The sequence below is a fragment of the Canis lupus genome, chromosome 7 (genome assembly GCF_011100685.1).
Source record: "Canis lupus familiaris isolate Mischka breed German Shepherd chromosome 7, alternate assembly UU_Cfam_GSD_1.0, whole genome shotgun sequence".
In the NCBI taxonomy this organism is placed as follows: Eukaryota; Metazoa; Chordata; class Mammalia; order Carnivora; family Canidae; genus Canis; species Canis lupus.
In genome coordinates this window covers 1,678,222-1,692,751 of record NC_049228.1, presented here as the reverse complement: position 1 = coordinate 1,692,751, position 14,530 = coordinate 1,678,222, and the positions used below count along the sequence as shown (strand labels likewise).

General features: G+C 64.9%; 1 protein-coding gene across 1 annotated transcript in view; it reads left to right on the top strand.

The window, feature by feature from the left end:
* The window catches only part of PKP1 (plakophilin 1 (ectodermal dysplasia/skin fragility syndrome)), a 45,829-nt gene extending 32,877 nt beyond the window's left edge, over positions 1 to 12,952 (top strand). The window contains 9 exon segments of the mRNA NM_001287161.1: positions 70 to 247; positions 1,501 to 1,615; positions 3,198 to 3,353; positions 4,083 to 4,259; positions 5,522 to 5,675; positions 6,022 to 6,208; positions 6,822 to 6,906; positions 9,421 to 9,523; positions 10,391 to 12,952. Of these exon segments, the coding sequence (NP_001274090.1) occupies positions 70 to 247; positions 1,501 to 1,615; positions 3,198 to 3,353; positions 4,083 to 4,259; positions 5,522 to 5,675; positions 6,022 to 6,208; positions 6,822 to 6,906; positions 9,421 to 9,495 (1,127 nt within the window). The 3' untranslated portion in view covers positions 9,496 to 9,523; positions 10,391 to 12,952.
* The last annotated feature ends 1,578 nt before the right edge of the window (positions 12,953 to 14,530 follow it).

The following is a 14,530-nucleotide window of genomic DNA, read 5'->3' as shown; positions in this document are numbered from 1 at the left end:
GGAGGCACCCCGTTGCCTGGGCCCTTCCCGAGCCTGGCCTGTGTGGAGCTGACCGTCCCCACCCTGCAGGGCTGCTCTGGAACCTGTCGTCCACTGACGAGCTGAAGGAGGAGCTCATCGCCGACGCCCTGCCTGTGCTGGCCGACCGGGTCATCATCCCCTTCTCCGGCTGGTGTGACGGCAACAGCAACGTGACCCGGGAAATGGTGGACCCCGAAGTCTTCTTCAATGCCACCGGCTGCTTGAGGTGAGAGGAGAGCAGGTCCCCGGGGCTCTTTGTGCCCGGCCCTGGGCCTTTCCCAGGCCGCCCCATCTCGGCCAGGACTCAGCCTGGGCCGAGAGCATGCAAGGTGGGCTGGCCCACACTGGTCCTCATGGCAGACTCCAGGCGTCCCTGACCCCCCGATAAAGATCGGGACTCCGAACCCCCTTAAGGGACCACGGCCGACTTAGGTAGAAATCTGAGTGGAAATGCCAGATCTGAATCGCCAAACTGGTTCAACCATGTCCCCACCCCGCCCCCGTCCCCCCCAAAATGCCTTTCATGGACTGTCCTGAAGAGTGTTCTTTTGGGCAAAAGTCTGTGGATTGGCTCCTAATGAGTCACTTCCCAGCTGTGGTGCTAAAACCAGCTGCCATATTCATCGGCACGAAGGCGGCACTGCTCTGCGCAAAGTCTCCTGCGTCCCACGCGGGAGTGAGGCAAGGCCCCGGGCTGTTGGTGGAGGGACCCGGAGAGGGGTTAGAAGCTGGCTCGTGGGTGCCGGTGTGGAGGTGAAGCGGAGAATGGGTCCCCTGAAGGGCCACGCCTTGCTCTGATGGTGCTCCTGGTCCCCAGCTCCTGGGAGCCCCAGAATGAGGGCTGCAGTCGGCCTGGGCTCCTGTGGCTCAGCCTCCATCGGTGGCCTCCAGTGAGCAAAGCCAGGGGACTAAGGACTCAATGGGGCACCCGCACCAAGCGAATAGGCCCAGGCTGCTTGGGAAGGAGCCCACGGCTGGGACAGACCAGAGCTTCCATGGGGAAGCAGCACGTGGCCCCCACCCCTCGGCTCCATCCTGAGACCCGGCCCCTGGCCCAGGCACCCCCCAGCACTTCTCCTGCCCCGCAGAGAGAAACTGGGCAGGCCAAAGCTTCCAGCTCCCGTTCAGCAGGTGCCCACAGGTGGGAGGACATGTGCCTTGGCCTGCCAGCTGCCCCGGAGCCCGTGACAGTCATAAAGTTCCAGGCCTGGGGCCCAGGTGGGCAGACAGGGGGGTGCGCGGAGCTGAGCTCAAATGAGAGCCCACCCAGCCTCAGGCAGGAAGGCGCCGCAGAACTGGCCGGATGACGTTCCCTTCCCTCGTCCTCGTTTCTCTGGCTTCCTCTTCTCCTCCCCAGCCTCCAGCCTCTCCCCATCCCCTCTGCCCCTGCGCCCCCACCTGCGTGCCCCCGACAAGCCTCCTCTCTACGCCCTCCCCTGCTCCCCTGCCTCCTCACACCCTCCCTGTTCTCTCCCCCAGGAACCTGAGCTCGGCCGATGCCGGCCGCCAGACCATGCGGAACTACACGGGGCTCATTGACTCCCTCATGGCCTACGTCCAGAACTGCGTGGCCGCCAGCCGCTGTGATGACAAGGTGAGCGCGCCCAGCTGGCACCCCACGCTGGCCCCGGGCCTCCGTCCTCCTCTCTGTCCCGAGCTCCGAGGCCCAGGGCCTCCCCCAGACCCGTGAGGGTGGCGCCCTGGACTCGCTCCTGTCCCCAGCTCCACGAGGCAGGCCTGCACTGTCGGGGCCCTTAGGCACGGCCTGGTGACAGGACAGAGGCTCAGGGACTGGCCAGTGAGGGGGAGGGCTGGGTGCAGACAGCTCTGTTGGCCGGGGCACGGGGGGCAGGGGCAGGTCCCCGTCCCTCGCTTAGAGACACCCCCGTGACGTCTGTTTGTCCTTCTGTGCTGTCCTGCGCTTGGCGCACCCGGAGGTGACCGTGGTCCCAGCTGCCTCATGGGCTGCTTGAAGGGCTCAATGACGTAATAAGCAAAGCACGAAGAGGGCCGGGCACCGGGTGAGCTCTCTGCGACCTCCACGGCTCCCGTGGTCCTGAGGACCCACGCTCGTGCCCCCAGGGACCCTCCCTGCACTGGGGCTCTGGCCCCCCCACCGTTTCCCGCTGCCTCCCAAGGAGGCCATTGGCAAAGCCACCCTCCTGTCCCCTCTGGACTTCTGGACACACTGTCACAAAGAGACAGAAAGGAAAAACCACGAGGGAAGAGAAACTGAGGGCTGAGATGTTTGTAGCACGGCAGGACAGCGACTCGGGAGGACAGCGAGGTTCCGTGGTCCCCAGGTGACCGGGGACTGTCGGGGCATCACGGGCACTGGGTCCCGCACACGGTCTCCTTGTGGAGAGATTTTGTCTTTGCCTCCTCCACTGGAAGTGACAGCGGGGCCTCAGGAGAGACTCAGTCAGCAGCTCAGCCAGGTCCCGAGGGGCATCATGTTTTTCTGCTCTGGAAGCGACACCCCGTGTCCTGTGTAACCCGGACCCTGCAGCCCTGAGCCCCTCAAGCCCTAGCGGGGCCAGGCATCACTGGGACGGGGGGTCTGCTGGCCCAAGCCTCAGCCTGTCCCCAGGGGACAAATGGGTCGGGATCCCAAGTCTCACAGCCCGTGCGGACGTGGGGTAGGTCAGGCACCTGTGGTTTGGGGAGCTGAGGACCAGCCAGCCGTGAAAGGGGAATCACAGGGACATGGGGGCTCCAGGGCTTTGGAGCCTAAATACGTCAAGGCCAGTCCTGGGATACCTGCCGGGACAGGTGTGTTCTCAGGAGCCCGGCCCGACCGCCGGCACAGTGGCTGTAGCGGTAGAAGCAGTGGCCGCTGCCAGTCGTGTCCTACTATGTGCTGCCCCATGGCGGGCGCTTCCAGGCGCTTCTGATCTGCCCAGTAGCCCAGTGAAGTAGGTGCTACAGTCCTGTTTTACGACTGAGAACCCGGGGCCGGGAGGGGAAGCAAGCCACGCAAGCTCCCCCGGCTGGGAAATGATAGAACTGGATTCAAATCCAGGCTCGGGGACGTCCGGGGGGTCGCTGCAGACGGTGGCGGCTGCCCGTGCCCGTCCCTCCTGGGGCCCCTGGCTCGTTGGCTCGGGCAGGCGTGCGCCCGGGAAGCCCTCCGGGCAGGGCCAGGCTCAGCCGCCCTGCTTCTGCTTGGCCCCTAGTCCGTGGAGAACTGCATGTGCATCCTGCACAACCTCTCCTACCGCCTGGACGCGGAGGTGCCCACGCGCTACCGCCAGCTGGAGTACAACGCGCGCAACGCCTACACGGAGAAGTCCTCCACCGGCTGCTTCAGCAACAAGAGCGATAAGATGATGGTGAGCACGGCCCACTCGCGGAGCCAGGGCCCCTGCCCGCCACGCACCCCGCTGGCCCGCTGCCCGGCCCACCCTTTCCCCTCTGTCCCCATGCCCACCCCTGAAGCCTGAACGCAGCCAGAGGGCCCAAGCGCAGGCCAGAGCCCGAGCCCCGGGCGGCTCTGCTCTCTGGGAGCTGGGGACTGGCCTTCCGTCCTGCACACAGGGGGGATCTGTGCTCTCCACGCTCTGGGAGCTCCGACCACTCAGAGATCAAAAGCTCCAGCCCCCTGTTTGCAGAGCTTTCCCCTCTTACCGCGTGCTTGGCAAGTCTGGCCTGGCCTCCCCACGACCCGGGAAGGTTTGGGCTAGCCAGCCCTCCGAGCCCCCCAGCCCGGTTGCCACCAACTCCCAAGCCTCCCAGGTTCCCCCCCAGAAGCAGGAGGGGGCTGTGGAGGCAGGGTCAGGCTCCCCCCACTGGGTGCAGCTGTGGAAACTGGGCCCAGGACCCGGGTGGGTCAGGCTCGGGATCTGACTCCGGGAGGGGAGGAAGCACTGCGGTATGAGACCCAAAAGCCGCCCGGAAGGTCTGGGCAGAGCTGGCCTGTGGCACCCGTCCCGGGATCCCGAGATGGTCTCTGCCCCCCTCAGAGACAGCCCCGCTCACTTCTGCGGAGCCTCCCATCAGAAGCAGCACCCTGAGGTGGGGGGCACCCAGATGCTCCCTGCTGACCTGCCCTCTGTCCCCAGAACAATAACTACGACTGCCCCCTCCCGGAGGAAGAGGCCAACCCCAAGGGCAGCAGCTGGCTGTACCATTCGGATGCCATCCGCACCTACCTGAACCTCATGGGCAAAAGCAAGAAAGACGCCACCTTGGAGGCCTGCGCCGGCGCCCTGCAGAACCTGACGGCCAGCAAGGGGCTGGTGAGGAGCGGCCTCCTCCCTCCCGCCCGCTGCGCCCCCATCGCTCCAGCCAAGGCCTGGCTCGCCTCCCTTCTCTGCCCTCCCACAAGCGTGTCCAGGGTCTGAGTCCTGTCGGACACCCGTGAGCTTCGGAGCTCGCTCCTACAGACACGCACAGAGGCAGCGTCACATGTGCTGGGGGGAGCGATGAGGAAGGAGAAGCGGCCCAGGCCCCTCTAGGAACTCGCAGGCGGGGGCTGGGGGGGGACCCACACCGGTGGGATTCCCTATGTGCCCGCAGAGTCCCCTGTGCCTCGTGACTCCCGACCCCGCGCTGGGCCCTGCCTGGGGAGGGGGGCGGGGACATGGGGATGGAGCATATATTTGTGGCAGGAGGGGTCTCCCGTGTGTGGAACCGACAGAGGGGAGATGGAGGGTTGGGGGCATGGGCAGGTCTAAGGAAAGCCGGGCCGACTCAGTAGATGGAGAGGCCAAATCGAGTCTGGAGGACCTGGCGGGCGGCGTGGCACGGAGCACAGGGGCCCGCTGCGGTCTGCAAGCGTTCGGGTGGGGAGGCAGCCGGCAATCCCTCCTCAGGAACTTTCCTGACTATGAGAGGATGCGGCTGGGGGTCTGCAAGAACTGCAGGCCAGTCTGGGAGCAGGTGACCGCCAGGGTGGCTTTGTCGCTAGAGACACAGATGAGCGGACCTGCTTGCAGGGGGCCCTGGGCTGTACCTGCACCTGCGCCTCCCCTCCCCTTCGGGCCTTAGAGATGTGGGGCGTCCCGGGCATCCATGAGAGAGGAGCCCCCCCAGAAGAGGGTCCATCCTGGGTGGGACCCAACACATAACGTATTGGGTTCTACCGAGGGGTGGAAGCCGAAGGGTGGTCGGTGCCCCCTTAACTGACAAACACCACGGATGCGTGAGTGGACCGGCTGGGAACCGTCAGGGAGGCGGGCTGGCTTCCTGGGTGGGCAGCGGCATCTGCCCAGGCATCAGGGCCGCTGCAGCGAGGGGCCCGAGACGTGGCTCTCATCACCCTCTGGGCCCCAGGCGGGTCTGGGAGTAGAGGTCAAGGTCAGGAAGGTGGTGCATTTTTGCCCGGGAGCTCCGTTGGCTCCTGGGGCGCCAGCACATCTGTCTGTCTTTGCCCGTGCTTCCAACACGAAAGAGAAAAAGGTGCTGGGGCTCCCTTGTTTGGGATTTCCGGGCCCAGTTCCACCGCGGCCCCCGGGGAGCCCCAGGCGGGGAAGGCCCTCACCCGGCCCTTCTTTCTCAGATGTCCAGTGGCATGAGCCAGCTGATCGGGCTCAAGGAGAAAGGCCTGCCCCAGATCGCTCGCCTCCTGCAATCAGGCAACTCTGATGTGGTGCGGTCTGGAGCCTCCCTCCTGAGCAACATGTCCCGCCACCCCGTGCTGCACAGAGCGATGGGTAAGTGCCCCCCCCAGCCCCAGACCGCCGCGTGCCCCTGGGGCCTCCAGCTAGGACTTGGCAGACGCGCCACTTTCCAGAGCCGGCTGCAAGGCCACCCTCTCAGCCCACCCGAGGGCGGGCATTCCACGACAGAGGCTGGGAGGCAGCAAGGGCAGGTCACCCCGAGATGGGGAGCAGGTGTGCAGAGGTCGCAGCTGGGTCCCCCCCTGCGTTGCTGCTCTGAGGGGTCCCCTTTCCAGGACCCTGGCAAGGACAGTCGGGGACTGTGGCCCCAGGGGGAGCCCCTCGGCCCCTCCGTCCCTGGGCCCTCTGACCCCGTGCCCTCTGCTCCTTTCTCTCTCAGGGAACCAGGTATTCCCCGAGGTGACCAGGCTCCTCACCAGTCACACTGGGAACACCAGCAACTCGGAAGACATCCTGTCCTCGGCCTGCTACACGGTGAGGAACCTGATGGCCTCCCAGCCGCAGATGGCCAAGCAGTACTTCACCAGCAGCATGGTCAACAACATCATCAACCTGTGCCGCAGCAGGTGGGCCGGGAAGGGGCTGGCCTCCTGCCCACACACCTCCACCCCACCCTGCCCGCTCCCCAGGCAAAGCAGGCAGCTCCCTGAGAAGGCCCGGGCGGGGGGGGGGGGGCCAGGGGAGCAGCAGCGCCTCGTGCAGACAGGGGGAGGCTTGGACGCAGAGAAGGTCCAGAAGCCAAGAGCACTGCGGGGCGGAGTCCAGCAGCCAGGCCTCCGGGCTGCGCAGAGGAGACAGAGGCAGTGCATCCTCAGCTGCGGGCCACACGGGAAGGTCCCCAGAGGGTCAGCAGGAGACACGGAGCAGCGGACCCTGCTGGGTGGGAACTTTTTTCTGCTCCGTGAGGCTTCCTCCTCCCAGGACGAGGGCCGGGGGACCAGAATGGGGGGCACTTCCCCCTCACGGCCCCCGAGACAATCCTAAGGTACTTCTAAGTGGGCAGGGCCACAGGGTCGTGCCCAGGGTACAGAGTGACCGGCCCAGTGGGGCTCCTCTCTCATGCATGCCCGGGGCCGCCCCACATCTCTAAGGCCCGAAGGGGAGGGGAGGAGGCAGGAGGGTGCTCATTCTCATGCCTCCCCAAGTCTCACCCCACAAATGAACTTCCCGCCTGCCCAGTGCCTCACCCAAGGCTGCGGAAGCTGCCCGCCTCCTCCTGTCTGACATGTGGTCCAGCAAGGAACTGCAGGGTGTCCTCAGACAGGTAAGGGCCCGCGCCGTCCCACCGTCCCACCATCCCACCGCGCACCACCCTCCACCCCTGCCCCCTGCCCCGAAGGCTCTCCTGCGCACCCCCTGCGCTGAAGCAAAGCCAGTGGGGCGAGAAGAGGGAGGCAGCATGGCCAGCCTGCCCCCGGGGGAGCCTGCGCAACAATGAACGTGATCACACTCTGAACAAGTCTCTGGGCTGGAATCCCGGGAGGCTGCTGGGCACGCGGAGGGCAGAGGGAATCAAGGAAGTGTGCGAGGGGCCCGGGGTAGGATCCTTTAGGAGCAAACTGAAAAGTGGGGGAACAAAAGGCACAGAATTCACCCGAGGGCCTGGTGTAGCTGCACAGGTCAGTGTGGGCCAGAGCCCGGGGGCCCTGGGGGGGTTGAAGTAGAGAGTTTCATGATTAAAGCAAACCTGGAAGCCCCCCTGGTCGGCAGGGACAGTCAGAGGGACTGGGAGGTGCCCGGCGCAAGCCTGGAGACGCTGTGGCCACACTGCAGAAACGGGTGGGTGTCGGAGAGGCCGGGTAGCCCTGTGGGAAGAGGGAGAGCAGTCCCGATATCAGGAGTCCGAAGGGATGGGACTGGGTGCGGGTGCGGGTGCGGGACCCGAGGAGAGAGGCCAGGCTGCCACGCAGGCAGGAGCGCTGGGCGGGCGAAGCCACGGGAGCGGCAGGCCCATCACGGGGCACAGGTGTGGGGTCGCCCGGGGGAATAGGGCAGAAGCAGGACAGGAGCCTCCTCTGGGGCCAGGGAGCCGGAGGGGCTGTGCAAGGTGGCCAGGAGGGGCCCGAAGCCCATGGGGGGCAGCACTGGAGAGTGGGCGGCAGCTCCAGGGCTGCTGAGGCCGCAGGGAGGACCCAGACGCGGGGATCCCAAAGCGCCGCCTGTGAGGGCCCTGCTGGCGACTCGAGGGGAGCCCTGGGGCCCCTGCATGGGCGAGGAGGGGTGGGGAGGATGGAACAAGGCAGAGCTGCGCCCCTCAGTTTGGCCCAGGAAGGAGGAAGACAAAGGGATGGGGAAGAAAAGAGCCCTGTTCCATGGCAGAGGGGACCCAGGCGTGTTTGTCGTGGGATGCGGAGGAGTGGACAGAGCAGGAGACGGTGAAGGGGCAGCGGGAGGACGAGGAGACCACAGGACCCAGGGGGCGCAGGGGGTAGAGGGAGATGTGGGGACAGCCGCCCTGCAGGGAGGAGACTGGAGGGAGGCCCGTGGAGGTCAGAGTCGACGGGCACGTCGGAAGGCCCGGGCCGGGGGGGACCCTGTCCCCTGGTGGACAACGTAGCGCTCCTCCCCGGCCCCCCACCCGCCTGCAGCCGCCCGGGAGACACAGCGGAAGGGAGGCGGGGGAGGACCCTGGTGAGAAGGCCCTAAGCCCTTCCATGGGGTCCAGAAGGTTCGGCCCACCCGGGGATCCCGAGACCACACCCAAGGCGAGGCACGCGGACAGTCCCCTGCCTAGTTAGCACCCTTCCGGACGGAGCCAGCAGGAACCAGCTCGCCATTGGGCCCCCACGGCTCCCCGACACCTGACAGCGGGGCTGCCTGCGCCCGGGCTCCACCTCCGTCGAGTCCTGTCAGCCGCAGCAGGTGGGGGGGGGTGACCCTCTAGAGAAGCCGCCGGTGGCTTCTGTGCACCCTGCAGAGTAGGAGTTTGCCGTGATGAGGGAGTCACGCAGGAGCGCCCGGGACCCAGGAACGCGCACCTGGGCTCCCTCCACCGAGTCCAGGCAAACAGGAGCGAGCAAGCATGGGCGGCGGAGAAACCAGCACCGTGTGGTGCACGCCCCGACCCAGCGGGCCGCGGGCTCCCAGGCACCCGGGATCTGGATCCCTCGTGTTCCCACAGGCCGGACTGAGGGCGGGCTGCCACCAGGGGCCCCTTCCGCTGTCCTCGTTCACTGCAAAGCACTTATTGAGCGCCTGCTGTATGCTGGGAGAGGCCACAGAAACGAGATCGTGTCACTCCTCCGCAGGCGCGCAGGGCTGGCGGGGCCGAAGGGGGGAGGACAGGCAGGCAAGGGGAGCCCAGGGAGCCCACGCGCCCGGCAGCTTCCCAGGGCCGGCACCCCGCCGCTGCGGCGAGTGAGAAACGCTGGACCGGACGCGTCCTCCCTGCCAAGGGCTCTTGTCAAGATGGGAAAGGAAAGCAAAACCCCGGACGGGGAGAGTCAGAGGGAGACAAACAAACAGCTTTTCTAATGTGCTTGTGGGTATCGTAGTGTTTAAAGAGTAATGACCGTGAGCTTGAAGCCCGCGTGCCTCCACTAGGATTTTTGCGGGTGCGCGTGGGAACCGCAGAGGCGCTGCTGGAGGCCCAGACGCACTTCACTACCCGGGGGAGCCGGGGCCTTGGTGGTGGCTGGTTAGGCCGGGCTTAGCCCTGACACACGTGTGCAAGGCACCCTGGGAGGGCAGTCGCCGGCCCCGCGGGAAGTCCCACCGTTTCATCCTAGAGCATGTCATGCAGCTGCTGTTTCTGCCCCCCCCCACCCCCACCCCGCAGCAAGGCCTGGATAGGAACATGCTGGGGGCCTTAACCGGACCCAACAGCCTCAGGAACTTCACCTCCCGATTCTAAGGGGCCGCCGAGCAAGTACAGATTGCAGGTAAGAATCGGCTCCCCCCAGGGCAGAGGCACCTCCCGGACACCCGAGGGCGAGGCGGGGCCTGCGCTCCCTGGGGACAGCCCGGCCACAGCTGACACAGGGCCTGTGAGGACAGCCGTATAGACCACTTGGCAAGGGTGCCGTGGGCCGTCCCAACCACAGGCCATTAGGGGAGTGCAACGTCCTGAGAGCGTCAGCAGGCCAGACGTCTGCACAGAACTCCTAGGTACAGCTGTGTAGGTTGTGCACTGCACAACCTGGGAGGTGCCGTTCCAGCTTTGCACACCTACTGCTCACTTCCTTATCCTTTTTATGATTCACTTTCCAGTCCACACAGGGCTAACGTGGATAAGCTTGTTTCCAGCTGCTGATTGCAGGGGCCGAAAGCTCCGAACCGGTGCCTACGACAAAGGCCTATGCAAGCCCTAGCTTTCATTAGAATCGCCTGGGATGCTCCCTAAAGTGCACACTCCGGGCCCCGACCCCAGCCGTTGTGACTCGGTGGCTCTGGAGTGGAAAGTGCATCCTTAGACTACAGCACCCAGAGCGTTTCTGATGCGGGTGACATCATCAGGCTTCTCTAGAGGGTCACCAGAGATGTGACCTGGTGTGGAGCCATCTGCGGAGAGCCAGGCGTGAGGACAGGGTCGTCCCCTGAGCTGAAGGGGGCTCTCTGCCAGCACCCCGGCACCTGCGGAGGGTCCTGGTGGGGGAGAGGGCTGTGAGTTTGACGCAGATGAAGATAAATAAGATGTCAGACACCTTCTCCTGGCAGGTGCGGGTGGAGGGGGTGGCAGGATGGGCCAGACCTACCGGTGTGGCGGTGTCTCCCTCCACGTGCTAACCGGACGCCTTCTCCTTTTCCAGAAATGATACAACCCAGCTGAGAAGACCTCAGGCCTTGCTGGAGGGGTGGCTCTGTCCACCCGGTGCAGTGTTTGGAAAGGTTCAAATGCAATGGAAAGCAACCCTGAAAACTGTGGATGATGGAAATATTTTTAGATTTTTTTTTCCTTGGGGGAACTGGCAAGCAAGGAGGGAGGGTTGGGAAGGGTGGGGGGGACTTTTCTTGAGTTAAAGGGGCTTATGTTTCATGTCAATACTTCTTCCGCTGAGAAATAGTATATATATATATGTATGTACGATGTAAGTGTGCGCGCACGCGTGCACGCTTGGTGTGAGCGCCTGAGAGCATGACCACAAACTGCAAAAAGCTAAGCTGTTCCTTCAGGTCCTGCGGTGGGAAAAAGGACTGTCCCATGTTTCTACGCTACCTGTGCTTTTCGAGCGGTTCCCAAATGTGTCATGCCGGGGCCGGGGCGGGCGCCCAGGGCAGGGAAGCATCACAGGGGAGCCGTCTCCGGGGTGGGGAAGGCCCACCTACCCCTACGAGAGGCAGCTTTGCAGGAAGGGAGGCTGGCAAGACACAGCTGTCTGATGAGACTGCGCCTCCTGCGTCGCCACGGGGCTTGGGGCTGGACAGGGTTGGGCTCCAGGGGACGGGCAAGGACAGTCACGCTTGCTTTGCTGTCTGACGCCTGTTCCGGGGGAGCAGGAAGCAGCAGACGGGGCTGGCCATTCTCCGGGGTGGGTACCAGTCAGAGGAGCCTCAGTCTAGAAAGCATCTGCCGTCAGGGGCCTGGCACCTATTTGTTTCAGGAGAAAGAAGGCGACATGGTGCTCAGAGCCAAAGAGCTGTTGGGGGAGTGGCTGTTTGGCCTTCCTATTCCCAGGGGAGAGGGGACAGGCTGGGGCTGGACAGACAGACACCTGCCCCAGGCTCCGGTGGGACAGTGGCCGCTGGGAAATGAGGCAGGAGGGTCTGCGGAGTGGGAGGGGGTGTGCTCTGGGTCCCTGGAGCTACCACTTCCGGGCACCTACAAGCCCCAGCCCCAGCCAGAGCCCGTCCCCACCTTCCCCGGACCCCCAGCCACCCTGCCTCCACCGTGTCTTTGGGGAAAACCACGGGGGATGTGATATAAGAGGCTTGTCAGGGGCGCCGGCCACACCCGGGTGCCCAGCCGGCTGCCCACTGCAGAGGGGAAGCAGCAGCGGGGCCTCCTGGGGTCAGGGCCTCCGGGGAGCACTCGCTGTCAATGCTCAGTCCACACTGAGCCAGAGCCGAGCAGGTTCCCAAGGCTCCCCGCTGTCCGCCTCCACCGCCTGCCCTCGCCCTGGTGGCCTCAGCCCGGAGTGGCCCACGGCCTCTCTGCTTCTCCCCTCAGGCCCCGTGCCCCCCCGCCCCGGCCCATGCTACCCCCCTAATCCGGCCCCACCCCTCACCCCAGCAGTCAGGCCCGGAAAGCCCCCTTCTGGACTGAGGACATGCCTGTTAAGACATGCGACAGACCGGGGCCAGACGTGGGATGACAGGCCACCTGCCCCGTGTCCCCGGCTGCTGTGGGCCCTGCCTGCTGGTGATGGAAGGCCTACTCCTGGCTCCCGCCCTGGCCGCGGGTTCCAGGAGGGTCCTCTGCCCGCCACCAGGGCTCAGAGGAATTCACTCCTTAGAATAAAATATGTACGGAGCACCCAGAGGTGCCAGGCAGCGTCCTCAGCACTCAGCATCCGTCAGTGAACAAAACAGCCCCCGGCCCTGTCCTCACGCAGCTTCTGTTCTCCGGGAGGAAGCAGGAGATGCGGGCTGTTGGGCTTTGGGGACCCCCAGTCCTGTCAGGGCGGGAGGGAAACAGGGAGTGTGGGGGCCCACGGCAGGGGGTGGCGGCGGGCGGGGAGCCATGGGCCGAGGGCAAAGGTCAGGCCAGGCCTGATGTTGTAGCCTCTCTTGTGCTTTCTCGGGACTGTCGTCTGGGCCTCTGACCCACGGCTGTCACCTTGGAAGAGGCACAATGGAGAGGGTCCTGAGGGTGCATTTCCTAAAGACGGGGAGGACGGGGCTTGCCCAGGACGGCTCAGTAGCCTCAGCACGCAGCAGCCTCACGCGACTCGGTTGACACCCCAAACAAGACATTGCAATTTGGGGCCAGCGAGGCAGGACGGAGACCACCCAGTCTCTGCCTGGCCCTGCCCTGCCCCCAGGATCTCTTGTGCTTGAGACAGAGCCGCTCACTGGCCACCGGCAGCCTGTCCAGTGGGGGCCAGACCCCGCCGCCCCCGCGCCTCCCCTTGTGATGCAGTGAAGGGCTCTCTCTGGACACGCGGAGACGGTGCTGTTGCGTCCTGCCCGCCTCAGAGCCCGGCGGAAGGCTGGGGTGGCTGGGAGGGGGAAGGCCGGGGTGATGGATGGGCGAGGGAAGCCCAGGGGATGATGCTGGAACACCCAGGACCCCCCGGAGCACACCCCTCCCTCTGTGCCCTGCTTGTGTAAGAACGTCATGCTGGCCCGGCCCGGGGCCCCTGTGTGATGCACTATGTATTTGCTTTTTTTGGAAATATAGGAAATCAATAAATTGCTGGCATTTCTTTGAACCTTGTGAGCCGTGAGTTATTTGGGGGTGCCGCTGAGGAAAGAGGAGCCGCTCACTCCTTTCTTGAGCCTGCGCCGGGCGAGGGAGACGGCGCCACGTCCGTGCCCTTGAGCCCCACGGTGGCTCCGCGGTGCCAGCATCACTACCCAGTCCCACGAATGAGTCACGCGAGGCTTAGAGGGGAGCCCGGATGCCCCGTGTGCCCCCGTGAGGGCGGCGGCCGGGGCTGCTCTAGGAGATGAAGCTCAGGACGTGAGAGGAGCCCGTTTCCCGGAGGTGCACCTCACCTGCATCCCGCGAGGTGCTCAGGCGCACAGAGGCGGAGGGTGCGTGGGCCCGCCACGGGCTTATAGGGTGAGAGGCGTGAGGAACCCTCTAAGACCAGGAGGACGGTTCCCGGCGCTGGTCTGCACATCTGCCCGCGTCAGGGCCACCCGGCGGCAGAGGGCTGCGAACCAGAGGGCCGGGCCGGACGCGCTGCTCCCAGCTGGGGCGCGTGCTGACTCCCGGCCTCGGGGCCCCCGCGCTCCGGGCCTCTGGTTCGGTGGCTCTGAGCGTGACCCGGGAGGAAGGGCTGTTCCCAGCCTGTTCCTCAGCCTGGGGCTGTCTGCGGCCCAGATTGTCAACATGCTGGGTCTGGGGCCCCTGGGGACATCCTGAGACCTGAAAACATGCAGTGGCTCCGATATGCGAGCTTGGATGACAAATGCAAAATCAAGAAATGTCTGACGCTAAGCGTCCTCCAGGACCACACAGTCACGCGGGAAACACATGGCGCGACGGCGCGCTGCCCTCTGATGCCCCCGACAGGCGGCGCCCAGACCGAGGACCAACCCCCCTGGGGCCCGGCCTTAACTGTCCCCTCTCGAGGGTCACCGCCATCCTGCTCATGACAGCACACGGGGGTCTTGCCTGTTTTGCACTTGGTGTAGCAGAGTCGGGATGTCGCTCGCTCGTGTCTGGCTCCCCTGGGTCATCCCCTGCTGTCCACGCCACGTTCTCGCAGCTGGGAACGTGGGGTCGTCCAACACAGGACAGTGCAACATGCACCTGACATCGCCATCACGGTTACAGCCAGGATTTCTTTCTTTCTTTTTCTTTTTTTTTAAGATTTTCTTTCTTTATTCATGAGAGACACACAGAGAGAGGCAGAGACACAGGCAGAGGGAGAAGCAGGCTCCATGCAGGGAGCCCGTGGTGGGACTCGATCCGGGGACCCCAGGGTCACGCCCTGAGCCAGAGGCAGACGCTCCGCCACTGAGCCCACGGGCGCCGCACATCTAGGATTTCCAAATAGTCGGGACCGAGACAGATCAGCCGTCTCACGTCCCAAAAGTTCTCACGTGTGGTGTGATCTCTGGGAAATTAAAAGTAACAGCAGAGAAATTTCACCCGACACGGGTTCAAGTGCCTCTAACGTGTAGGGGCGGCAAAGGGCTGCTGAGGTCCTCAGTGGGGCATCCCCGACCAAGAGGGTGACAGGCCTTCCTGGCCCCTCAGAGGACTAGCCTATGAGCCTGGGAGGGCCTTGGGCCCCAGCAGCAGAGGGCAGGACCAAACTGGGGGGCACCTGTTTGTG